This window comes from Geospiza fortis, unplaced genomic scaffold (assembly GCF_000277835.1).
Source record: "Geospiza fortis unplaced genomic scaffold, GeoFor_1.0 scaffold98, whole genome shotgun sequence".
NCBI classification, from domain to species: Eukaryota; Metazoa; Chordata; class Aves; order Passeriformes; family Thraupidae; genus Geospiza; species Geospiza fortis.
This window is the reverse complement of record NW_005054306.1, coordinates 13054493-13082284: the sequence shown is the minus strand read 5'-3', so window position 1 is coordinate 13082284 and position 27792 is coordinate 13054493. Positions and strand designations below refer to the sequence as shown.

Sequence of the window (27792 nt, the reverse complement as noted above, 5' to 3'; positions counted from 1 at the left end):
GAAAAGTATAAGGAAAGAGGAAAGCACCATGCACTGTCACATCACCCTTTGATAAAAGAAATAAGTTTGATCTTCCTTTGGTTTGCACTCTGTTCTGCACTTCTTTATTTGTATCCTTTAGAACTCAGCTGTCAAAGTGTGCCCACATGGGAGACAGGCAAGCTTGGACCTGTGCACAAGTGCTAGATCCATTCAGCATGGCTCAGTTCCAAGCAGAACTACCAGTACAGGACCCTGTTGTGGTGCAGCATATGTAAAAGCACTGCAACTATTTCAGTGATATGTCAAAAGATCCTAAGACAGTCATACTGCCTGATGCCAGAGGCCCATCTTGCCTAGTACTCTGTTTAAAATCACATTTCCAAAATTCCTAGAATCAGAACTTAAAGAAAGTGTGTAAGAACAAGCCAAGTACTGAATGAAGTTTCTTTCTCATACCTGCTTAGTTTCTTCTAGGCTTCAGGTTCTTTTTAAGTCAGATGTTCCTTGTGGATCAGATCTAAAAGCCCTTACAGTGCTGTCCTGCATTAATGTGTCTAAAATCTGCCCCCCCCCCCGCCACTTATATTTCCAGCCTCTACAACACTTTGTTCCAATGTACTCTACAATCTCTTGTGTGGAAAAGTTACTTTAGCCTAGCCTGAGTGCAGACTTGTGTTCCACTGCTAACAGATGCCTATTGTCTAAAGCATCTCTGTGCTGTATTCTCTTCTATCATGAAGATATACCCAAGTTTCTGCTCCTGAATTCAGCCTCTTCTCTTTCAAAGTGAAGTACAGAACAATTTTCCGTGAACAGAGATCCCCTATAACAAACCTTTGTGCATAATTTTTGAACTTCCAGAACTGCCTCCCAAGGTAGAGTGGAGTCAGTACACTAGTTAAACTGGCACTATAGTCTCATTTTTTTACAAACTGTGTTTTTTTCCTCAGATTCCTATTAAGAGTAGCTATGAGTAAAAGTTATGAGAATATTTACTCACTGTGAGGTTTTTAACGATTCCTTCTGAGTCAACTGTTAAAAAGAAAAAATGAATTAATATACATATGAATGGCTGAAGGACAAAGCCTCATGACAAAAACTTACACATGGTTTTTTTAGACTATAAAGTTGGTTTTCTTTATTAGCTTGTGAAGACAGTGGCAACTATCACCTTCCACAGGTAGGAATGTTATGTTTCCAATGGTAACTGTCTGTAAGTGTGCCTGTGGAAGTAACTAGAACACTAGAACTTCAGGTACATCAGGACAGACTGTAGAAAACTGCCATGCTGATGGCTGCCTACACCTAAAGCTGACAGATCATCAGACCCGAGTTTTTTTCTCTTATCTAACCCCTGTTTGAAGTATAACCTTTTTTACATTGAACAGGACCTGGAGAATTTGTCTTGTATTTTGCTTCCAGCCACAGTCATACAGGAAATTTCAGTCTATCTAAGTATTTTCACCTTGCACATTTTGAAAGACTAGTTTAACCATTTGAGATTAACTTTCTAAAAAGTAAATCTGAGCACTTCATGGAAGAAAAATTCCTACAGAAAATCTAAGACTATTAGATGAGATAAGTCAACAATTTTATTGAGATTGAGACGCAGAAAAACCAGTATTCTTTCCTCAGCTGCTTTTGTATGACTTAAACCAATGAAAGTTTGCTTTATGTCATATAAATATTGTGCCTTCAAATATAAGTACAATTACAAAATATGAATAAAAAGTACAGTGAGATCCCAGCTCTTATTTGCAACCTGCAATAACTATCCCTTTTACAATACTTTACAAATTCTTTGAAGTCAATACATAGAGCATTTCCATGATTTTATCTCCATTGTTGTCCCTGATACAGAAAGTTCTGGAATTTTTTTTCCAGTCTGATGGCATGGTATCTATTTCAAGTCAGAGTTAGCTCAAATTGTTTCAATTTTCTGTTCTTTTGAGACACTAGCTAAATATCTTAACCAAGGCTTAGATTCCACTGTGCTAAGGTTAAGACTGTGTAACTTTGTACACACAGAAATATTCCTTACTTCAAAAAGACTGACTCTGCCAATGTTGCACAAGAAATCTGTGAAGAACAATGCACTTATGAAAGACCTGAATTCCAGTTAAAAAAAAACCAAACTACCTTTACTTCATCTTTCCATGCCAAGAAAATACAAATTAGAGTCTGCAACAATCTTTTCTAACCTTCTAATTCATCTAAAGTGGTCATTCTTCCAAAAAAAAAAAAATCCCAAACAACTTCCATAGATGTTGAAGCCAAGTTAAGGGAAACAGAAAGCTGCTCACACTGCTGATTACTACTGATTATCCATTTCCTTATTTATTTGTTTGTTTGATTGATTGATCAATTGTTTATTTCCTGCTACACTGATTGCTCAATCCCAGGATTGGTCCAGACTTACAGGTAAAATAGTCTTTTGGAACATTCTTTGCTCGAATGCGAGCTGCAGGCCCAGCATACAGGTAGAAATCCACCTCTTTGAAGTAATTAGTCATATATTCTAACTTCTTGCAGTAGGTCTTCTCCATCCCTAAAGGGCAACATAGAAACAGTTCTTTTTCATGTGGCAAGGAAGATAAAGTGATTTATAAAATGGATTAACACTATTAAGCCCACATATTTCACACAGGAAGAAAACAGTGACTCAGTAAAGTTAACTAGAAAAAAGAAATATATACATTACCATGATCAGCTAAAACAATGAGGTTTACACATTTGTGCAGGTTTCTTTGTTTAAGTCCATCCATGAGCATCCCCACTGCTTTATCTGCTGCCTGTAAGGCTTTGATTACCTGTGAGATAACAGTTACATCTAAGATCCTTAAAGGTTGAACTTTCTGCCTTCATGCAAGTAAAAATGTAATACTTTTGGGTTACAAATTAGGAAACATTGAAGTACAGTGTAAAAGACAGCTTTGCCAGGCCATGTGCTTCTAAATATCACATAGTAATATAATTAAAGTTCAGTCTAAATATAAATATTAATATTTTTTGTATTAGTATGATCTGAAATTATATTCTACCAGTCTGTTTGGTTAATGGTTCTTTTGATTCACACACAGTATGGGAATCATAACATTAGGCTCAACCACAAGCAAAAGTTCTTAACAAAAAGTCATAAAACAGTCATGGCAATTTTTCATCTACTACTCTTTTCAGGTCTATAAATTGGTTAAGTTCATACTACAACACCATTTTTAGTGCAATTAAGTATAAGAAAAATATAGAAACTACTTACACCAGCACTAACTGGTCCAAATGAATGTCCAGAAGAGTCTGGTTGTTCAATATATAAAGTGTATATATCAGGCCTTGAGTTAAAAATAAATAAGAATGGAACATTATGAGACTTTAGAGGCAGCACCTAAAGAGAGTGTTTTGATTTGAAAAAAAAAAAGCAATATTAAATGACATTTTAAAAGGAATTATGAGTAACCTGTTTAAACCTTGATAACAGTCCGTACAGCAAATGTAATCATCCAACTTCCTCTGAGTTTTGTAATTAATCAACATGGGCTCTTTGAAGTTACAATTTCAGAAATAATATCCGGTGTCTTTAACAGGTAACCAGAAATCACTCTTTAAAAATTCAAGATCTCAGACACCACAACAAACAATCCTTTTTGAGATGTAAATGGAACAACCCTCTGAAAGAGCTCTTCCTGACTAAGCAGTGAGACTCTAGAGAGCATCTCCTAACTGCAAGTACATTAGGATTTTATTAGCAAATTGCCATATAAAATATTTCATTTCTTTACACGTCACAAAGTTAACACCACGATCAGCACTGACATTTACTTTTCATCCTGAATTACTTACTGCAATTACTTTCATGTATTTAACCTTTCTTGGGCATTAGCCTTCATATAAAATCTTTCATCTACACATTTAGAATAAAACTGAATCAATGTTTCCTACAGGACATGCACCAAGAAAAAAGACAGAACAATCAAATAAAACTCATACAACAGTACATCCTGTTCAGATATATGCTCACTTTTTAATCTTTTGTACCTACAGTTTTATCATAACTATGATAAGATACAGAACAGGCTTAAGTTCAGCAAATAATAATTTAAAATGGTGAGGAAGATTCCATATTTCACAAACACCAACATAAATTTCAATTGCTAAGCATTAAAAGCTTTCTAAGCTATAGTCTCACAAAGCAGGTAGATATTACAAGGTGTTACCTCTCAGGCTGGGCATTATCAAACCACTTCAGTATTCCTGAAATTCTCTCTTCATATGGAATAGAACTGAAAAGAAAAAAAAAATACATAAAAAAATATATGATGTTAACAAGACTTTCTGACTAGCACTTCTATTTCCTAGATACAGTTTCCATACTCTAGTAATATATCAAAGTCACAGATCTGGAACTAAGAATGATGCATTTTAACAAAGTATAGCAATTAATTTTATTAATCTCCTTTTAAATTGAATATAAGTCACTTTAAGTGGTAAATTAGACAGATCCTGATTTTGCAAACACAAACCTGTGTTGGTGGGACCACTCTTATATTTAAAAATACACGCAAACAAAGGTATTTTAAGTTGAGGAAATAAACCTGAAATACAAGGTAGAATAATTTTTATTCTTTCCAGCATGTATAAGCCTTGGATTTTCATATTTTAAAAGAAAGTAATAATGCCATCAAAGTCTTTGTGAGATCATGCTTTGTTTCCTATGAGAGAATTCACCCATTAAATATCTGTGCTTTCCCTCAAAGTCATACACAAGCTGTATGTTAGTTACTCACAGTACTTAGATGTTTTCTGAATACCAAGCCTACACATCACTGCAAATTCTATTATCTATAGAGACTTATGGTTCTATGCTTGCTTTAGATTATCTTTCTAAAGAACCATGGGAAGTATACTGTAATCATCACAATCATCAAAATCTAGAAATAATTTACTAATGCCAATGCCTTCCATAGCAAAACAAACAAACTGCAAGAAACACAAACAAGAAAAACCCCAACAAAATAATGCCACAAAAACTATGAAGGCAATTGGTACTTCACATATGCAACCTTTGAATAAACAAGAAAAAACCATACAAGAACTACAATTCTACAGGTGTGTGCACATTATCAAACATGCAAGCAAGACCAGAGGAAATTTAGAGCCCCTCTTCTTTCAGTTGCTTCCCTATCCAGCAGTCCCTCTCCAAAAATTTCTGTCTCACATAGCGTCTTGCCATGGCTTCCTAGTTTGTGTTTGTTGCCTTAGGGTATATGTTGTCTGTAAGCTTATTCTCAAGTGCAAGTATTTTTAGAGTGCTATATATAATATATGTTGATTTTACGCATGGAAATATCGCAATCATTGGTGCAGCTTAGCAGTGGCTACTAATAATTTCCAGGATGCTCTCCTAGTGTTTTGCATTTGCCTAAGACTTCTAAACTATCTAGGAGAGCAGAATATACCCTTTGACTTTCTCATTCTGAATCCCCTGAATGGTTTTGAAATTTTCAAGTATTTTTGGTCATTCCATGGCATAACCAGGACAATGTAACATGGCAGTTATCTGTCAGACTTGTTTAAAAATCTTATATTTCATTTCTTTCAACTGTCAAATAGCAGTTTGGATTTTTGGAGTAATCTGGAGGAATTTAGCACAAGCTGTTTCAGATCTTACCCGTTGTATATGGTGTACAGGGTGGGGTACGTTCCCCCAATTGGAACATCAGAGCCTGGCCAAAAGAAGGTGCCTGCTTTCAAATTTTGGGACATTGCTGTCAGCCAGACCTTTGGGTAAAGATACAAACAAATGATTTTTTGTCACCACTGGAGGACTTCAGAGCACAAAAGTAGAAATATGTGCTGCAAGCATGCATTCTTCCTTCTCTTTTCACGGTTACCTAATGACCATATCTGATATGAAGTTTTGTTTCCTACATGCACATTCTGAAGAAAAACTAGTAGCATGGAAACCATGATGTTGTAATTTCCTGGATAGTCTCAGCATAGAAAAAGCACATAGGTATTTTCATAAATGCCAATGGGCAGTGATCCCTTTTCCTGTGGCAAATCCCAGGATCATGAAGATGGAAGAAGCTGCCTTAGGGGTATTCAGACTTGGAATTAGGAAACATTTTATTACACATACAACACAGGAACAGGCTTCCTAAACAGGTTGTTGCTGCCCTATGTCTGTCAGTGTTTATGAGGCATTTGGACAACACCCTTAAAAATGTAATCAAATGTTTGGGCTGCCCAGAGTTGGTCAGGCAGCTGGACTAGATGATAACTGTCCATTCCAAATGAAATATAAATATTCTGTTATACTAGTTTCATTTTGTTTTGTATCTATTTCAGATATAGATACTAATTGTATGACTTTATTATAAGAGGGCATATTTATATTAATCCTAAAAAGTGCAGCTCTGGTTGTGTTACAAACCTGACAGAATCCTTCAGGGAAAAAACTAGCACCAGAATCTGGATATTTGGGTATATTGTAAACATTACTACACAGACACACAGACTCAAACACATATACATAAAGGTATATTAACTAAGTATACTACATATTGCATATATTTAGGGGTTTTTTCAGCATTATTATTAGAGCTTGATATTACTAGGAAATGATTAATATTAATCGTAACCATAGGTACAATTCAGGGTTGTTAGGAAATGTGTCATATGTTATATATAATTTACTTTTTTTTTTCAGAAATTAAGCTCTATGCTACTCCCTTCCTTGCTTTTAAATGCCTGGACATTTGCAAATAGATACGTGTAAATAGATGTAATTTGGAAACCAATTTCATTTTGTAGCAAGTCATCAAAAGACAAGCAAAAAAAAAACTCTAAAATCAAATCATACTGAAAATTTACTTTGGCTGCTTGTGGCAAGAAGCCCATTCCAGTACTAGATGGAATATTTCTGGTTTTTTTTTACTAACTGCCACATTGAGTGAAAATTTTAAGTCTCAGAATTACATTTTAAGAGTCCTTTTACTTTTCATAACAAGCAAACTATTTTGTAGGCAGCCTATAATATGAAGCTTACAGGTTATCTAGTACTTTCTGCAAATATATTGCATAGTTTTTAATTTTATTCCTGTTTTGTTTTATGATATGACACAAACCACTCTGGACATAAATACTGTATGACAAACAAACCTACTGGTTGCCCTTTCCACCATGCAGGCTTGAATTTTTCCTCCCCTGAAAGTGAGAAATGCGCATCCAAGCCTACATCATACATGTTGTTATCAATTATACCATGAGATTCTGGATACAATCCCTGTAAAACAAGAATTCACAAAATAAAATGCTTAGTCCTGAAATCAAATGGACCCTGAACTATGTTTCAATGCACACTGCTACAGTGTCCCTAATTTTAAAGAAATTTTTTCTCTTAGAAGAAGAATGCTTCCCTAATTCACAGAGATCGTCTTTCTGCCAATGAATTCAGCGTGCCCATCAAATCCCCTTTTCTATATTTCCTTCCCAGCCCAATTAAAACCCTATGTGCTGTAGATTAAGAGCCCTGTGTGTTATGTGGCTGCATGTCAGCTGCCAAACCCACCCTAACAAACACTATCATCAAAAGGCTGTGTCCTCAACCATGCTCACCCATATCCAATTAAACTGACAAGGGTCAGGAATAACCAGCTCACAGGCCAGGGCAAGATGTATAGCCACACAGATCATGCGTGTATGTACCATCTCAGCAACTCTATCTCTCTCTGATATCTATAGCATGAGTTCCCATGTCCCACAAAAAGACAGGCACCACAAAATCCTTTCTGTGTAATCCAGATAATGAAAAGGAAAACCAAAAATTCTCACTTACTGTGACAATAGTATAGTGGTTTGGAAAGGTTTTTGTGGGGTAAACAGCTCTCATGTATTTTGAATGTGTGCCACATGTTTCTGCAACAGATCAGGGTATTAATATACAATTTCTTCTATTTTTTTAAACTGAAAACTAACAGTCTTTAAAACAAACAAAAATCACCACTATCAGTTGCTGCAGTTTTAGATGCAGAAATGTCACTCCAAAACAAGACTCATACAATCCTGGTGTCTCCTTTTGAGCTAAGCCTACTGTCCCATTGCAGTCAGTGGACCTGGACACCCAATTCAGCTGCCTAAATCCTAGAAGCCTACAGTCCTTTAAGAAATCTTTAATGATCCTGTCTGGCCTTCAGATGCTCCTCCTCCATCCTCCATTTATTTGGATTGGTCTGCCAATCCAAATAAATTTCTCAGATACTTCTGAGATCCAAAATGGCCTAGTCATACATACTTATGCAATGACACTGAAGCCTAAGGTCAGACGAAACAAGATACCCTGCAGAGCTTATTGGTGACAAGCAGGGAAGCACTCAGTTGCTGAAGCACTGGAGCCAGATGCCATTTGGGAAACCCTCTGATGTCCAAGACATCTACATGAAAGTTGACAGTTTTGATGCAAATCACTTTGAGATCTGTGTTCTCCTGACACAGCTGCTGAAGGCCATGGCACTCTGAAGTATACCAAAAACACAGATTAGGCCAGCAACTTGTCCCGTGGCACCCTCTGTTCATTGAGCTGACTTGTCCTCTAGACTCTTGCACTGTGCTGTGCAGACTATATTAAACATAAACACACTGATTTCGGTGAGCATATAATCATCTCACATGCAGACATCTCCAAGAATATGTCTAAATGCAAGTGTTCTGCCCTGGAGTGAATCCCACCCCAGGTGTCCTACCTGTATCTCCAAACATTGTATTATTTTTTCATCAATCAAAGGTTCTTAGCACACAAACATCTGTAATGTCTAAATCCACTCTAAGATTCAATTTATTTACCCGCAAAACAAATACATGAAGACTGGAAGATGCTTTAATGATGTTTTTACATCTAACCCACATTGACAAAGTTCTATATTAAGCTATAATCAGATGATTATTTCATTCATGCTAAAACATACTTTTTACATTGATGTAGAGCATTTCAGCCAAAGAACAGAAGCTGATTTTAGCTAAGCAACCAAAACAATGGAAATGTGATTTTTTTCAACAAAACTATTCCAGTGTGATACAGAAAAAAAAAAAAGGCTTAATAAGAGTGTTTGAAGAATGGCTGAATAATTGAATAATTGAAAGATATGAGCAAAATTTTCTGTGGATTTCTCTTGCACAATAAAGGATCTATATTCATAGTGTACATATTCTGTAAGCTTGATTACCTTTACTGAAAGTTCTAGGTTAAAGGAGTTAATAGAGAGTAAAGATTTTATGCTACCAATCAACATTTCATTTTTGATTTTGTAAAGAAAGAAATTTCCCTTTCCTGTAGATTCCTGAGAAATATAAGCATGAGTGTGCATAAACAATTGCTCAAGTTGACCACAAACATGAGCAATGCTGAATTAGATTGGTTCTTGTTTCAAAGGATTTCTTGGGAACATAGACATAGAATGGTATTCACTCCTTTTGCCAATTTGGCATTCCCTTTTCACCCTGTTTCAAAAGACTGGAACTGACTACTGACTTCAGCATTCATGACTCCTTCACTGATTCAAGTTCCATCCAGTCAGAATGATGTCACAGAATAAACAATTAGCCAGGGAAGTCAGGTTTGTACATTAGTTCAAGCTCAATTTTCTGGATACTCTCATTATCCTCAAACAAGATTGTTAACTATTCCATAAAATGTAGTACTTCATAACATGCATGTGAAATTTTCAAAGAAGCACAAAAGAAACATAATGTAACGTACTCAGGACTGATACAAATACTGTCAACTTAGACTATCGCTGCTGAGAAGAAATTACTAAATATGGAGACATTTTGTCCAGGTGTCTGGAGATCTGAGTTCTGAAATATTCAGGAATTTTAGCCAAATATGCACTAACAGTCTCGCTTTTTAGAGTGCTTCAAAGCACAAGCTAAAGATCTTCAATTTACTCTTCCTCACAATATTCAGAAATGCTGGAAAATGGTTACTTAAGCCTTAATGCAATAATGTCAACATACTTAAAATATCTCACTTGAAAAAAAAATTCCCCATAACTCAATGAATTATACTTCAATGTTCCACTCCTTATCAGCTATTCAGCTACTTTTTAATGCAGTACTGAGGGTGCAGGAAATGCTTATCTGGAACTTTTTCTCAGTTTTAAAAAGTATTTTAAAGTATATTTCAAACCGTGTATTTAATAAAAAGCTGCTGACCAATATTAGAGGCCTTGTTAAAAAAAAAGTCATGTTTGCTGGGCAAATACAAGAAGCAATGCAGAATATATATAATAATGAAAAGATACAACTGATGAGAGAGCCCTGGTTTGTGATGTTTTTACTGCTGAGCAACACATATGCATGACAGTAGCAAAAGGGACTAGAGAGGTTGCATGCAGACTTTGAAAGAAAACAGTCAAAGGACGCTTGGTAACTTACTGAGTTTTTCAATATTTGGCAGCAAAGAACTCCAAGTTTCCAAATATTCTGCTCTAAAGCCATCCATTGAAAAAAGGATAAGTGGTGGGAGAGTAAATCTACAAAAAAATATAAATTTATCATCATAAAGAAGTTTGGAGAGTTGGTGACTTGTTAAGATTTCTAACAATATAAATTCAGCTTTTATGAGCAGGATCTAGAGTATTCATATGCATCCCAGAATCAATAACACAGTATGAGATAAAGATATAGTGCAATATTGAGAGCAAATCATAATAATAATCCTTCTGGTAAGAAACCAGAGGAAGAATAAAATACAAGTAATCATTTCAGTCATAATATTTTTTAAAAGTTACATGTTGCCATCAGGCAGTAATCACTATCCCAGTTTGTTCTCATTAATAGTGGTCTTTCCAAAACACAGAAGCACACTAGCATCAATAGTTTATATAAAAACAGTCTGCATAAAACCGCTTACTGATTTGAAACTGAAATTAAATGAATCTTTATACTGCAATGTGGTGTATAGCACTTAAAGAAGCCCCTCTCCACTACTTTCAAAGCTTTAGCCTGCCAAACTGTGTTAACTCAGTAAGTTATTTGTTAACCTAAAAAGTGTACTTTGATACCTGTTTTGGGAGGTGCATGCAGGAACCACAAAGAAGTCACAATGCTAATGGTCTTACTGTTATAATTAAACTAAGTTTGTGGTAAAATAAAATAAAGTAATGGATAATGTCACAAATACCACAACTGCACTAGAAATTAATTCATCTTTCTTCAAGGACAACTTTTAAATGCTGTTCCTGTCTAGCCTCTACCTACTATTCTGAAATCCTGCACAAATAGCAATATTTTTTCAGCATTTGTAGATATACAGCTACTTCATAGCTATCTTATCTTCATAGCTACCTTTCTTCCTGCAAATAATTGAAGCAAAAATTCCCTGAATAACCCTGTTGCCTAAAGAATTGCAATCACAGATTCTATCTATTACAGACTGCATAAGGTGATTTATGTGAGTTGTCAAAGATACAATATGGTAACATAAAATGGACTATGAACAATTTGTGATAAATGAACCTTGAGATAACTCTAACAATTTATCCAGGTCTTTGCCGAATTTCAATCTGAATTTGAACTTCTGTACTCTGCTCTAAACTGTAAATGATCAATGAATGACAAAGGTTTTAAAAAGAACAAACATTCCTAGTCACAAACCATTTCTACAGAATATTCCTCAGGGCAGGGACTTTACTCTCCATAAATATGAAAACCTGTTTCAGAATACTGGAGTATTTCTGACCATCACAAAGATTTTATTTGCTAAGAAGACAAATTCCTTTATCCTACCCGTCTGGACACTGAGGAGTTTCAACTGACACACATGGTTCTTCTACCCAAGATGTTTCACCTAAAAGGAAAAAAAAAATACTGAGTTAGCACTGAACCCCACCACCACCACCAAAAAAAAGCAGCTGCCTGGATGATTTTTTTAAAGCTCTTCCTGTAACATTTTCTGCTTTAACAGAAATCTAGATCTAAAGACACCTTTACTTTAGAAACAATTTGGTGCAACCTATTAGGCCCTCAAACCCTGGAAGGACTAGTGCTCACATCTGTAAGTCAAAAACAAAGAACTTACGCCACACAGAAAAGCAAAGAAACATGAAGAAGAAAACACTATGAAAGCTTAGCCTTTTATTGAGTTTTAAATCAAAAATATTCAAACTGTATCCTGTCCACACTGGGCTACTTATTCCTTGTTCCTTTTCTGGGTACCACTGACACACATAGAGACAAGCCCAGGGCTCCATTCAGTACTTCTTTTCTTTCTATATGTTGTGGTTTAACTTTTTCCAGCTTTAATCTACATTTAGTTAACAACTATAATTTTGCAGGAGTTGCTTTAGATTTATCCCCTTCCACAACGCAAAGGAATTCTGATAACACATAACATGTCACCATCATACTCCTCAAGTGTCATTCCTGTAACTGAATTATACTTGCACTATTCTTTATGTGTTTAGCTGAAGCCAGTATGAAACAGTGTTTTTCACAGTGAAAAATACCAAAAGCTTAATCTCAAAACATTAATTTTTCAAAATGCCAGTCAGACTCTGGTCTTGAGAAACAAATTCATCTACCTTTATATTTTCAATGTTTGCCCATCTATTTCATACAAAAAATTATACATAAAACTTTTTTGCTTTGATTTACCTTTGCAAATGCTGTAGTAATTTACACAGCAGTCTTTTTTCTGCAAGCAGTCATCCGAACAAGAACAGTAACTTCCAGGTATTCTTGTCTCACCGCAACGGAAATTAGTGCACGTCCAAGATCGGGCTGAAAATTGGAAGGAAAAAAACTGTGATTCAGTTCACCTTATGTGAACTTCTTTGCATGGAAATCCTTCAAACAGGTAAAGAAAAACAAATTGTTATTTGTATGTACTGTTTTAGTTGCTTTAGAAGTTTGCTCTGGAAAGAAAACTCAAAATTTCATTCAATGCAAAAAGCTAATTTCTTTGGCCATTGAACAGTAACACAGAGTCATAAAACAATTTATTTTACAAAGGTATCCCCAAAGTCATCTCCCTCAAAGTTTTCCATCTTTCCAAAAAGATCTAGGGAAAAAAACAAACAGAACAAAACAAAACAAAAAAACGTCACACCGTATTTCTTTTACAGAAGAGAAAGAGAAGCAAACTGATCTTTTTCATGCTCTTGCACATGAATTACAGCAAAGAGAAAAAAAAAAGAGAAGTAAGGGCTGAAGTGGGCAGAAAAAGCAATAAGGATGAAGAAATACCTGAGCAGCTGCTGAGAAAGCAGAACAGTAACTGGAGAGGAGCCTGGCCTCAATGCAGAACCAGGCTGTCCCCTGGAAGACAAGTGAACTCCTCCACTCCCAGGCACCCACTGAGGTCTGCATGAGGCTGGAGAGCATGACTGACTGGGAAACATCCCCTTATTTTCAAATGTGCAAGAGGTACTGGCACAACAGGGCTGCTTCAAGGGCCCTGTTTAAAGATAACCCATTATTTCTGTTCATGCTTATCTTCAGCTTTGTATGTGCCATGAAATATGCATGGCAAATGCTTTGGTTATCCATAAGGGACAAAAATACAGGGGTCTGATTTGAGAAAGATGCAGGAAGATTTTGTGTCCTGCCAGGTCACCAAGTTACCGCTCTCTAGCCACCTGATTGCAGAGGCAGCTTGACTCTACCACATCCACCTGAACAGGAAGAATAACTTTACTATGAGGCTGATAGAGCACTGGAAAGGTTGCTCAGAGAGGTTGTGGAATCTTCTTTCCTGGAGATATTCAAAAGCCACCTGGACACAAGCCTTAGTAGTGTGCTCTAGCATCTTGCTTGAGCAGGGAGGTTCAACTAGATTACCTCCAGTGGTCCATCCCAACCTTAACTATTCTGTGATTTTGTGATTTTTTTCACATTTCCCTCCCTAGGAAATGTGACATGACTTCCTGTGTATCTGCATAAACATGACAATTACCCTTTTTCTATTCCAGTCACGTGAAGAAAAAAATTCAAAATAAAATGGACACCAGTGAGCACTGCCTGGAGAGGAACTTACTTGGCTCCACGCAGGTGTCCTCATAGTCCCAGCAGCAGTCCTGACGCTCCTTGCAGCCGCTGTCACACTGGCAGCCGGGCACATCTTTCCTGTGTGGCTCACTGCACTTGTGTCTGCAGCTGACTGCAGGGAGAAGGCAGCAAGGCTGAGTGCTCAGATAACCCTATCCCATTTAGGTCAGTCAAACAGATCATGGATATGGGTTGCAGGGAGAGATGTGCTGAATAATTTCCCAAATCTGATTCCCTAGCTGTTTTCCAATATGATCATCAGCACACTGGCCAACAGGGAGGAAGCAAGGCTGTAGGAATCCCTCTGGGAGCTGAAGGTCTGGCAGCTGTTGGGACCATGCTGGCCCAAAGCCTGGGGCAGGGCTGTTTCTGCAACAGGTCCCTTCAGGACCACTGGCACAGGAGCAATGCCAGGATGTCCCACTTATCGTTGGCTGGGGGCTATGTACAAATCACAAACGGGACAGGACTGCTAGGAACGTGCCTTGAGCTGTTTTATTTTCTAGCATCAGTCTCATTACATGGTTATGACAATGGAAAGAAGATGCTATCAGTTCACATCGCAGGCAGCAGACAAAGAACTTCATGTACAACTTACCTTAAAGTTTTTTACTAATCACACAAATCAAAAGAATATTGACAGTAGTTCTATCTGACCGTTATAAGCACATGTACCTTCAGTTAAAACAATGCTTGCTTATTTGGAATACAATACTTGCTTGTAAGCCTTAAAACACAATGCACAGAGCTCCATTATTAAGCTTAAAACTTCCTAATATCTCACTAGATATACTTTTCTGCAGCTTAGGGAGTTATTCTACACAAGTGTTAATACACAGACCATTGTTCTATTTGTCCTTATTTTTCTACTTTTTACATAATTTTTCTACTGACTTATCTCATGGCTACTGCTTAGCTCTAATCACAGTTCTGCTGTCTCTGAGGCCTGTCTTTTGCAGCTTTCCCCAAACCCTCTGACTTTATGGATTCCCACACCACTCTGCCAGCATGAGGAAGGGGAGACTGGCATCTCCCCTGCTCATTTCTCCGTCTGAAATAAAAGAGGATGAGTGATTCCCACTTTGGATGTTCTGTAATAGACCTGCACGGGACAGAAGCTCCCGCAGGGCAGGATGCCAGAGCCATGGGGGCTCCCCAGGGGCAGCTGGGCAGGGACCAGCCATCAGCCATCCCACCACTCCAGCCTGGAGCAGGGCAGGTGAGGCAGCAAAAGGGCAGCCCCACACCAGGCACTGGGCACTTCTGTCACGACAGGGACAGGTCAAGGCCAGGCTGTTAGCCCGTGGATGGGACTGGCTCGGCAGGACTCATGACTGGGCAGGGCAAGGCTGTGGCAAGCTGGAGCCATCCCTGCTAGGTCAGTGCTTGGACGGGGGCAGTGGCTTTTGGGCCCTGGGCAGAGTGAGGACAGCCCAGGGGAATCTCCTTTCCTGGAGACACTCAAAAGCTGTCTGGACACAATCCATAAAGCTTATTGGAACACTCAGGACGCTGACAATATCTCTGCCACTTTATTATTACCATGTCCCTAAAAAATCTGTAGGTTGGGCTGTTCTAATTAAAACAAAGAAAAGAGTCCAAAAGATGGGCCTGGCATTGAAAGTTGAGACAAGTATTCCACAGCACAGCTCTGACACCTTTGAGCAGGGTGAAGGGACAGCTCTGGGTCTCCTGAGGACTCCTGAAGAAAACTCCAAATCTCCAAAGATCACTCGCAGTTCCACACCAGCCTCCACATGGACAAGCCTTGTATGCACATTCTCTGTACTCCACTTTGTAGAGCCAATGCAGAGCTAAAATAATTTTCAAATTATCAAAACCCAATTATGGTTCCATTTCATCTTATTTGCTAGGGCCCATGCTATTGAAAGTCTTCAGAAGGGTCTAAGACTTGATGAGCTACTAGGAAAATAAGTACAATATGTGTTGATTAGCAATGAGAAATGTGCAATGAGAATGTGCTTCCTTGAACTCCTCCAGAAGGGATTACTATTGTTTTGATTCTAAAGGAAGTGTTTTATTTAATTCACAGTGTGCTGCACTTGTTTGTTCTCACCTAGACTGACCCCCAGACATCAAACATTACTTTTTTTTCCTAACTAAAAAACGCCATTCCACTGAATCAAGCCACTACCCCCTTTTTACTGTAGCTTTACAGAAACTCAAGTTCTCAAAGAATATTCATAATCTGTTTTAGCATCAGCCTCCTGAACTATGACAAATATACTGAAGATGATCCTATGATATTTCTTTCATGAAATATTGTTTAAGTAATAATTATATATAATAGGATAATTGCAATAATTATATATATAATTATATATAATAGGGTAACATATCCCAAATTTTCTGGAAGTGATAACTTAATAAAGCTTCCAACGTGCCATGAACTAGGCTTCACACATTTGGAAAGATTCAGCAAGGCACTTGGTTGTTTAGGATAGGTTTTTCAAGTATAGATTGTGAGTGCTCAGTTTTTATACAATCGAACTCGAAAGAACTTTGCAAGAACTTTATTTTCACAGGTGGTGACTTTTCACAGATCATTTACATTACACTATAAAAGGGCCATTGCTGAAAGCCTTTGCCAGATCCAGATCATTGGTAATTATGCTGAAAGTATCATAAACATACCTTGCTCCTGGTTTCCATGGTTGAGTCCTAGTCCTAAACCTAGTCCCAGGGATACAACCACTAAAGCACACAGCAGAACCTGTCACACAGACACAGGGAAACCAATGTTACAACTATGATAAATTGTTTTGTTTATTAGAAATTACCTCTTACTAATATTTCTATAAATGCATGATTTAAGAACTAATCATTTCTCTGAAGTTCTTCATCAAAAAATTGAGCCTGAAGATAGGAGAGGCACAATAGTTATAACCTTAAAATCTGAGGTCCTAATGCTGCACTTTTAACCTGTGGCCAGTTGCGATGTTGTAATTGGGGAAAACTTTGCTGGAGAAAAGAAAGTAGGAAGTAATCAGTGTATTTATCTGTTTTGCATAGGCTTTGCAAAGGCAATCACTTTTTTTTATCTTCTGTATTTACCCAATATGAACACAAGGATTTCTTAAGAAATTCAGCTGGATTGAGGCTGAAAGTGTAAAACTTTCACTCATGTGCCAGTTTCTTATAAGTCACCTTGTTCGTAAGGTTAGAGGAAATTGGAAGGAGACTAACAGCCCAAGGAAACTCCATAACAGAAAGCAGCATAACTTTTGGGAGACTGATGGAGAGCTGAGGAAGCCTCTATTCATCAATAGACACAAAGGTCAATAGACCAAAGACAAATGGCAATTCATGCTGGCTGAAAGGTGCAGAGAAAAGCGGTAACCTTCTCAGAGTATTTTGTGATATGTGCACTTTCCTCTTCACTAAGATAATCATGGGAAAGAAAATGCATATCACAGAAAAAATCACCATGAAACAGCCCAGTTTATGTCCCATTTTAGCCTCAGAGCTTTTGTCTTCTGCCACTTCCAGGAATCAAACAGCTGATTCCTGGAAGTACTAAGGTTAAAAATAAAGTAGAAATGAGAAAGGATTACTCTCAAGCTCAGTATAATTGTAATGGAGTCTCTTATCTGAGACTACAGCAATTTTAAGGAACTGAGAACAACTGCCCATACATCCTTAATCTTTGCTGCTGCCTGTCCTTCCTTGCAGGTGCTGGGCCAAAGTGTGGCAGCAGGGAGGGCTGCTCACTTCTCAGGTGTGGGTGTACAACTGATTTATTTCTCTGGTAACACCAAACACTAACAACGCCATTGTTACTTCCTTCATAGTTTCTCCTTCTCAACTTTACTTTCTTCCTGCTACTTACTCACAGGTTTTTGTACAGATGTACCTCAAAAGGAGTGGAAATGGGATTGGTGAGAGAACTGGAGGAGGGAGGCAGATGGAGTGAGGATGTGTGGAAAGATTACCCAAACTAGCAGAAATGCTGAAGTCCCCTGAAGAGAGACCTCAGGTGTGAAGGCAGCAGTTTATTCCTACATCCAGTCAGCAGGCTCTGAGAATAAGGGTGTTAGGGTGTTCTTTTGGGCTAGACCAGAAGGCACTCTTTCTGGGCAGGGAGGCTAACACTGCCAAGTGTTTCACTGAGCACAGATAAGCCTGATCACGAGGGCATGTACTTTTCACCTCAAAGACCTGTGCTTTTGCCCTTCATTTTGACTAAAACTCACATTTGTAATTGAAATAAATAGATCCTACTAAATTGAAGTATTACTTCAATTACTACTAAATTAAAATACAGCTACTACAGCCGAAGTAAAACCCAAAAATTCCTATCAGGTATACAGATAAGATGATGCATTTATTATAACATTTACACAAACACCCTTGATTTTGGGACATTCATTCTTAAGGTGAAATGACTTTGGGACCACATATTCAAATCCTCAGGCTTTCCACAGCTAACTTCTATGACTAAATTCAGAATTACAACTACTTATTCTTAGAAAAGTCATTCCTAGGGCATATGCTCTGTTTGCTGGAGGACTTACAGTGTGACTCCTATTCTCTGCCTAAAGTTTCAGGAAGAAGTTGCCAAGAAAGTATTTCATGCATTAGATTTAGCAAAAACATAAATTGTGTGGAATATTAACAGTTTATACCTCTAATATGTAGATTGCGAGTTTTGCATTAGCAGGCATTTGAAAACTAGCACATCTGAAAGAATGAATATGTTTTAGGATACTTAAATTTCTCACTTTACTCTTCCAAGTACCTCTTGAAGGTATAATTTACTTTCCTTTATAGTTATGCAGTTTTCCCACATTCTTTCTCATGACTCATTTTAACTGATGACTTTAGGAAAAATATGTCTGATATTTCATCTTCTTTTTTCACAATTTCCAGTATTTCCCTCATATTTTATGCAATCCTTGCACAACATAGCATTAAATAGCAAATTGTACTATGTGAAATTGTTCTGATGACATAGAGCTGAACAGTATAGTAGCTTGACTCTCTTTTTTATAGAGCTGTTTTCAAAATTAAGCTGCAAGTTTTTCAAAAATCAGTATTTGTAATTTTCTCTAAATTTCAATTTACAAATGCAAGAACTTGTGCAAACATATATACATATTTAATCCTTGTTTTATTATGGTCACAAACAGAAGATGCATGAAAATATTTTAAAAACTTAACAAAAAGCCTCTATTGTTTACAAGGCAGCTGCATAGCTCTTTAAAGCCTCAGGGAAGAGGTGAAGAGTTGACACGACATTTGAGATGTGGGACTGACAATACTATACAAAACATTTCATTAGGCTTTTCCCATGCTTAGCTTCCTGAGTGCTTTTTGCCAACGACTTGACTATAGGTTCTGCTTTGTTAATGACAAATATAAAGATACAAAAGTAAGCAAAAAGAAAGTGTGGCTGCTTTGGCCACAAACACATCTGTTTTGAGACAATATCTAAAACAAAGTATCAAAGCAATGTCTTCACTGTGCAAAAGAACTGTCAAGTTAATGAAGTACAACAAAAACTGCCAGTAAAAAAAATTGCTTCATAGGTACAAGAAGAACCTTAGAAATGTGCCAGTGAAGCTAGTGCAGTTTCAGTGACACATTCATGCAGTAAAATTTTAACTACCAATTACTAAGCTACCCCAAATCATTATACTGATACAATGAAACTTCAAAAAATCCTGCAGATTTGAGAATTGTTAAAATAGCAGCCCTGAAGAGCAGCACCTACTTACAGCACAGATGACTTTGTATTTCAACACGGTTTTTTTCTTCACATACTCTTCTGATTTTAAAGATATCTCCTCTGAATATCCTCTGTGATCCTCTAGTTCCATTTTGTCGAGATCTGCCACTCGGCTGCCTCTCCTGCCTTCCTCAGCCCCCCCAGCTGTGTTAGCTGCAAGTGAGAGGCTACTCCTTCAGGAGTTCTAGTACTTTGCTCATAGATCTTTTTATGAGATGTCAGCTCTTGCATCCGTGTTACGTTTGCAGGAAGCCAAAGCAAGCAGGAGAACTACTCTGAAAGGTCAAAGGCTGAAAAATATTTATCTGTGTTCAGGAAACCTGACTGTTCAAGATAAGAACAACGGCATTAGGCAAACACTTAAGTGAAGATTAGAATTAAAGTGTTGCTAAGCAATAAAATGCTAAAATACTCAAGTACTCAACTATTTGGTTAAAAGCTTGTCATCCAGAGAATTTATCCTCAAAGAAAGTGTTAAATATTCGAAACCAGTATGAAAGGAGACGGTTTCTTATTTCATGTTCTGTGTCACGCCTCTGTATTCAGATCCCTTTCCTTATTTAGCATCAGAGGATTTCTCCCTGTTAGTTTCAATCCATCTTTGTCTCAACTTCTTTCCCCTTCTTACACCGTTTTTCTTCCAGCACTTATAACTGTGCTAATTAAAGACATATTGTATACAGCCAAATCAAATTCAATAAAAAAATTAAAATGTTTTGTTTAAGTACAATTTAAAACCTATTTGTTTTTCAACTTGGTGGTTACTGGAAGGATTGTTATGAAAATGTACCTTCAAAGCCTGCTAGGACTATGATGAATATGTAACTATTCAGATGTTGATCTGATTCCAAATTTGAGCATCACATGAGCTGTAACTTATAATAATCAAATTTATAACATTTATAATTATATTTTAAAAAATCCAAAGCATATACAAGCTGGTATGAAGAAAATTAACTCCACTGCAACCCAAACTAGTAATCTTATTCTATACAATTTGTGTTATGCTTAAATCCCACATTATCCAGTACCTCCCCATTAATCACGCACACACACACATCATCATCATCTTCATCATCCTTTAATTTACAGACAGATATCACTCCCTTACTCTACGAGACATCTTACTCCTGTAAAATGCCCATTGAGTTCCCTTCTTCCATGACCAGGGTTCCATCTCTTGTGGTGATTGCTCAGGACAGGAGGTGTGTTGTGAGGAGCTACTGGTTGCCAAAACATCTATCTTCAGGTTGGGTAAAACCTGCAGGTTGTGAGGCTTGCCCTCTGCTCAGGCGGCTTCTGCTATAGTGCTTCCCATAGAACACGCAACTGGAACAATGAGATACAACACTTTAACATTGTTTCCACTTAAATTTCCACACCTGGGGCCCTTGAAAGAGGCTATAAGGTTCCTTAACTAACTTCTCCTCTTACCATACTGGTATGGACTTACTCCCAGGTTGCAGACTTTCCCTTGGCTGGAAAGCTGCTCTGCAGAAGAGGACCTTAGGGTGTTGGTCAACAGCAGCTGGACATGAGCCAGTGTGTGCCCAGATAGCCAAGAAGGCCAGTGGCATCCTGGCTGAGATCAGCAATAGAATGGCCAGCAGGACTGGGACAGGGATCATCCTCCTGTACTGGTGAGGCCACACCTCCAGTGCCATGTTCAGTTCTGGGCCCCTCACTATAAGGAAGACATTGAGGTGCTGGAGCATGTCCAGAAAAGGGCAGTGGAGCTGGGGAAGTGTCTGGAACACAAGTCTTACAAGAAATGGCTGAGGGAGCTGGAGGTGTTTAACTTGGAGAGAAGGAGGCTTAGGAAGGAAATTTATCACTCTCCGCAACTACTGAAAGGAGGTTGTAGCCAGGTGGGCCTCTTCTTCCAGGTAACAAGCAACAGGACAAGAGGAAAAGGCCTCAGGTTACTCTTAGGAAAAATTTCTTCCTCGAAAGTATTGTCAAGTATTGGGGTATGGCTGAGTCAGCATCCTTGCAGGTATTTAATATATGTACATGTGGTGCTTAGGAACATGATTTAATGGTGGACTTAGCAGTCTTTTCCAACCAAAATGGTTCTATGATTCTATTATTCAGGGGTGTAACTGCTCTACTATGGACATATCCACAGCCTCAGACACTTTGGGGGGTTTACCTGCTCCAGCCTGGTGTTATTCAGAGCTCACCTGAACCTGAGTTCAGACTTTAGTTACAACATGCCTACAGCAGTACAGGAACAGCAGTAATGACCAGGCCATCTGTCAGTCCAGGCACGTGGCCAGTGGTGTTATCAAAATGGTTCTAGGCACAGGAAAGAGATGATAAGCACTACAGCATATGGCAACCACAATCACTCCATTCTAATATAGAGCAAAGCAAGCAAGTCCTCTGGTGAGAGCAGCAGCCTGCCAATAAATAGCTCAATCAGCTGTAACAGCTGTAAATCCAGTGGAGTGCATTCCTATCAAATCTGTCATTATCTTCAACCCCTCTGGCCCCATTTGTGGGTTAATCTGAGCAGGCAGCACAGCCCCACACAGCCATTCACACTGTTCCCTGCTGCGGAAATCAGGGAAGAACAGGAAGGGTAAAAAAAAGAGAAAACTTGTGAGTTAAGACAAAGACAGTTTAATAGGTAAAGCAAAGCCACTCAAATAAACAAAGCAAAATCCCTTCATGGCTACTTCACATCAACAGGCAGGTGTTCAGTCACTTTCAGGAAGGCAGAGTTCCTCCACATGTCATGATTACTTGGGAAGGCAGACACCACTGCTCTGACTGTTCCCTATGCCTTCCTTTTTTTCCCCCCAAAGTTTTATTGCTGAGCACAGCATCATATGGTGTGGGGTGTCCGTTTGGTCAGCTGGGGTCTGTATCCCCTCCCAGCTTCTTGTGCACCCCATGCTACTCACAGAGAAGGCTCTCAGTCTGTTTAAGCACTGCTCAGCAACAGCTACATTGAACAGGATGTGATCTCATATACCTGATTTTGCTACTTTTACCCAATCATTGCTCTAACTTGACATATGTTATTGTTCTCATGATGAATTACAACATTCTAGAACATTTCTCACCAATAAAATCTGATTATGAAACTTAATAAATACTAACCAAGAACCCAAACTTTTCTGTTTCAAGATCAAGGGCCTCATATGTTAAAAATACTTATTTTCATCCCTACCAAAAGAAAATTTGCATAAAAAACCCAAACGATCCATATGATCAATACATAAGACTAAAAAAACAACAAGGAAGAAGGAAATAATTATCCTTTCTGCTCTCAATTACTAAATCATAACTTTGAGTGACCGTTCTGCGTACAGACTGACACTATACCAATGCAGAGTGAGGGTATGAAAAAACCCATTCCCCTATAGTTACACTGCAGTCCTCTGTTCATCTGACACTTTCAGGAAGAAGAAGGAGTTTTCAAAGAACACAGGCAGGACATCTTCCCCATATACATGTTAACAAGCATGTCAGGAAAATGGGGAGAGTAATTTCTGAATAGCACTGTGTTGTAGACACTTTCAATTTTCACTGCTAAGAAGCCACAAGTCTTCCAAGGCCATGAAGAACTAGACAGTCTCTACACTATGACACTAATTTGTCATCTATCTTCTAAAATGAATGACACTCACTCAGGAAAAAACATTTCAAAATTTAACCATTTTCTCATAAATGTTTCTTGTCACCCACAAGCATAAAATGGTTATTTTGCTGAAGGTGGTTTTGCTAGAGTAATATCACATTTACAATAATTATGAAAAGTGCATTGCTTTTTCTGTGTCTGGGTGAAGAGGGTCATTTCATTCTCACCCAAATGCTGCTCTTCTGCCTTGTTTAGTGAGGTGTGTGACTCTGTTACTCAGTACAGAGTCTCATAGTGGTTCATGCCTTGGCAGACACACCTGGGTGCAGTCGCTCCAGGGTTAATTAGCTGTACTGTTTCTCCTCCTGGACACTTAGCTCCCTTAGGCAAAGCAGGATGAACTTTGCTTAGGCCTGACCTGCCCCAGCACCCCTTGCTCCCATCTCCCGTCCCAATAACAAAATTCCTTGCCAAAGTGTGACTGTGATAAGTTAGTCAGGTCCTCAAGTGTGCCCTTCCCCATACACACCCCTCTCCTTTACAGTTGTGTCTGAAGGGAAATACGATTTGTAAGATAAGAATACCAAGCGAGAATGGTGCTAAGATAAGAACGCCCAGAGAGCATTCCAGGAGGAACTGTCTGGATGTTCCCATGATGATGAATTTCAGAAACAGGGAGGTGTAATGATTTCAACTGACTTTGGCACACATCAGCCTGCAAAAGTGTTTAAAATACTGCTGGAGACTGGGCCAACTGGGCAAACTGGTCTCCCAGGCTGCAGGCAGCTTCCAGGTAGATCCCTCTCCCCTGTAAGGAATGCCTCCAGGGGTACACCCAGCCCAAAGATGAGGAATACTCACTTTTGGGTAGGTGAGTAAAAGCACCAAAATCCAGTCAGATAAAGAGATAAAATCCTAAAGCAGCTCCACGGGTCCTTTGATGCTTTACCATTGTGCATTCTGCAAGGCCAAAGACTGTAAACCTGTACATTTCTAGCTAGTTATAATATATGCTGGTTATAGCACACATATATTATTACATGCTTATATTGTATACTGCTTTGGCAATATTTAGATGCTGTATTAGCAATAAATCTAACCATAATCATCTACATAATGTGTCATACTTCTTGTACCTGACCAAGAGCCTTCTTTCTACTACTCTTCTACATAAGGTAGGATCATAGGTAGTTCAGTTTTGTTACAATGAGATCTGGTTAGACAAGATGTTCATTCAGGACAGAAATCATAATTTGAACTTATTTGGGGGTTCAAGGCTATTACATGGCTGAGTGGTTCAATTTTAAAATTTGAAATTTGCTATGGTATTTGGGACAAGTTGTGAACCAGGACCTTAACTAGGATTAGACCAAGTCTGTCTACTAAATATGACCAGCTAGATTTAGGCTTGCATGCTAAGTGCTGTTTAGAATGTTTGTTGGCTAACAACTTAAAATCAAGGTAAAGTTGTATTAGGCACAAAGTAGTGAACAGTATGTTGGCACAGGTATGTATGTTGGTATTAGGATTGGATACGAATGGCTGTTAGCCCAGGAGTGTGACAGAGCAGTAAGGCAGAAAAAAAGAATAGTAGACTGGTCCTCAAAATAATAATAAAACATTATGATGAGTAAAACAACTCCTTTTTGGCTCAGTTACCAGTCCTCTTATGGGTCACTGTGGGAATAGATTAGGAGCTTCACACAGAATTTGAGTAGACACTTACCCTTTGCATTGTCATTTTAATAAAATATGAGGTGGTCTCTCCAGGATAGACAAGTACTGGATCTTGACAGGACACACATGGGCATGTCAGATTGTTGTGCAACACTCTTTAAATAAACATACGATGAAGAGTATAAAGAATAATTCTTACAGAATTGTTCTTAATTTCATGTTAAGACTGAGGGCAGCCCAATTCTAAGAGCAAGACAGGCAAGCACAAGCAGACCTTCAATTGCATCCCCTCCATTTTCAATGATCATCTGTTACATGTATATTTAGGTAAATAATGCACATGTAAGCATTATTTGTTTCCTAACCAGGTATTTCCCATTGCTGAAAAGAAAGCACTGACTTCACAGCATCCTGTGCCTGTTGGCTACAACACACATCTCAGCTAGCTGTGCAAGCACTGATGCCCCTTGTATCACTGTCTTCTGTTGTACTTCTTAAATTTACTTATAATATTTCTCATTGTTTATGTTATGTATTCTTCCAGGCCTATTTACACAAAAGCTGTTTACATTTAAAACAAGTAATTGTCTACCCAATTCCATTTAAGCGTTTCTCCCATGAGCACACTCTGCTATTTTCCACTCAAGACTGAAAATGTTAATTTTTCACTGCTCTGAGGCCTCTAGTTATCAGCTTGATAGTTGGTCAGACAGGGAGTTGATCAGCTTTATTTGCCTGTTGAAGACATAAGTTTGAACCCATTTACCAGCACTAGCTGGATGTTTGCAGCCAAACATCCACAGACGGCTCAGAAAATACAGTGTCAGCATCAAACACACACAAAATTTTAGAACTGTCTCAATTCAGCTTTTTACGTTTCTTTTTAGTATCAAAACATCTGCATATATATATATAATGCTGTTCTGCCAGATAGGAGGCTGTGGACAGGTGGAGGTCAGCCACATTTCCCAGGTAGCAAGTTATAGGACTAAAGGAAATGGCCTCAAGTAGCACCAGGGGAGGTTTAGATTCGTTATTGGGAAAAAAATTGTCACTGAGAGGGTATTTAGGCATTGAAACAGACTGCTCAAAAAGAAAGGGAAGCAGTGGAATCACCATCCCAGGGAGTGTTCAAAAAATGTGTAGATGTCGATCTTGGGGACATGGTTCGGTGATGGGCTTGGCAGTTGGATTAGATGTTCTTAGAGGTCTTTTCCCACCTTAATGATTCTGTGATTCTAATGTAATACTATTGTATCCTTTTTGAAATGTAACACTATTGCATTTTACTGTGTCCAGTTCTGTCAAGAGCTACATGGAGCTCCTGGAGTGGGTCCACTGGAGACCTAAGAGGATGACTGCGGGATTGGAGCCCCTCTCTTGCGAGGAAAAGCTGAGGGAGCCTTTTCAGCTTCAAGAAGAGATGACTGAGATGGGCCCTCATCAATGTCTATCAGTATCTGAAGGGAAGGTGCCACGAAGATGGAGACAGGCTCTTCTCAGGGGTGCCAAGCAATAGGACAAGAGGCAATGGGCAGAAACTGATGCACGGGAAGTTCCAGCTGAACATAAGGAAGAACTTCTTTACTGTGTGGGTGACCAAGCACCAGAACAGGTTGTCCAGAAAGGTTGTGGAGTCTCCCTCACTGGAGATACTCAAGAACTGTCTGGATACAATCTTGTGCTGTGTGCTCTGGGAGGACCCTGCTTGAACAGGGGGCTGGAGCAGATGATCCTATGAAAAACACCAATCGCTTGTTTTTTAAAATTGTAAAAGTTTAATAATAATAAAATGGTTATAAAATAGTAATACAATTCGAGTAATAATAATTTGGACAATTTGAATTAGGACAATATGAGACAATAGAAACAAAGAGTTACAGATGTACCTTTTTCTGGGCAGCATAAGCCCCAAAAAAGGACACCCATTAACAAAGGATTAACCCTTAAAAACAATACTTGTTGCATATTCATACACCTCATACATGATGCATACATTCCATTCAAATACAGGATTCTGTCTGGTCATCGTCAACTTCTTCCTCTGAATCCTAACGGCGCCTTCGAGCCGGGAAGAAGTTCGTGTCTTCTGATAAGAAGGCAATAAATTCTTTTTCTCAGAAAGATTTAGGTGTCCTGTGGCTGCTATCTCGCTGCGAGTCCTTTCTTTAAAAAAGTATCCTATATAGCATCGTTTCTACTTTAACATTTTTTATAACCTAAAACTATATTTAACACACTACTTAAGAGAATTAAGACAGCATTACTTTCTGACACAACACATACAATATTCATTTTAATACTTGCGAAAAGCCAATCATAAAACACACATTTTTCACAATCCATGGTGATTCCTTCCAACCCGACCCATTCTGCAGTTCTGTGATTCTGTATTCCTGGATGTCTTTACATAAACGCATTTTCAGATTGTTCTGTGACTTACTACAGGAATGAATAACTCCACACTAATTACACCAAACTGGGGGCAACTAGAAATAGGGAGAGTTGTGGCTGGAGATCAGCCCTGCAGAGAGGGATCTCATCATAATCTAAGGGGGCCTTGCCGGAAGAACCAGAACCAGCATTTCGCCAAAATATTCTAAGAAAAGATTATTCAAAGAATGGACTATTTAAAAACCAAAGAAGCCTAGGCGAATATTTTTGTAAAATGAAAAACAAAACGAAGTGACTCCCAAGTTTTAAGACGCTGTTGCCTTCCCCCCGCTGCGGGCGGCGCCGCCCGGACGGCCGGGCC

The 27792-nt window shown here is 38.4% G+C and overlaps 1 protein-coding gene across 1 annotated transcript in view; it reads right to left on the bottom strand.

Annotated features, from left to right (window-relative positions):
* The window catches only part of ENPP3 (ectonucleotide pyrophosphatase/phosphodiesterase 3), a 36526-nt gene extending 16578 nt beyond the window's left edge, over window positions 1-19948 (bottom strand). Inside the window, exons 1-14 of the mRNA XM_031066664.1 lie at window positions 19761-19948; window positions 16678-16756; window positions 14012-14134; window positions 12631-12756; window positions 11764-11824; window positions 10411-10508; window positions 7817-7896; window positions 7145-7264; window positions 5648-5757; window positions 4194-4259; window positions 3239-3311; window positions 2684-2792; window positions 2402-2530; window positions 983-1014 (exon numbers count right to left, since the gene is read on the bottom strand). Of these exons, the coding sequence (XP_030922524.1) occupies window positions 983-1014; window positions 2402-2530; window positions 2684-2792; window positions 3239-3311; window positions 4194-4259; window positions 5648-5757; window positions 7145-7264; window positions 7817-7896; window positions 10411-10508; window positions 11764-11824; window positions 12631-12756; window positions 14012-14134; window positions 16678-16756; window positions 19761-19862 (1308 nt within the window). The 5' untranslated portion in view covers window positions 19863-19948. The remainder of the gene's footprint in view (window positions 1-982; window positions 1015-2401; window positions 2531-2683; window positions 2793-3238; window positions 3312-4193; window positions 4260-5647; window positions 5758-7144; window positions 7265-7816; window positions 7897-10410; window positions 10509-11763; window positions 11825-12630; window positions 12757-14011; window positions 14135-16677; window positions 16757-19760) is intronic.
* Between the last annotated feature and the right edge of the window lie 7844 nt (window positions 19949-27792).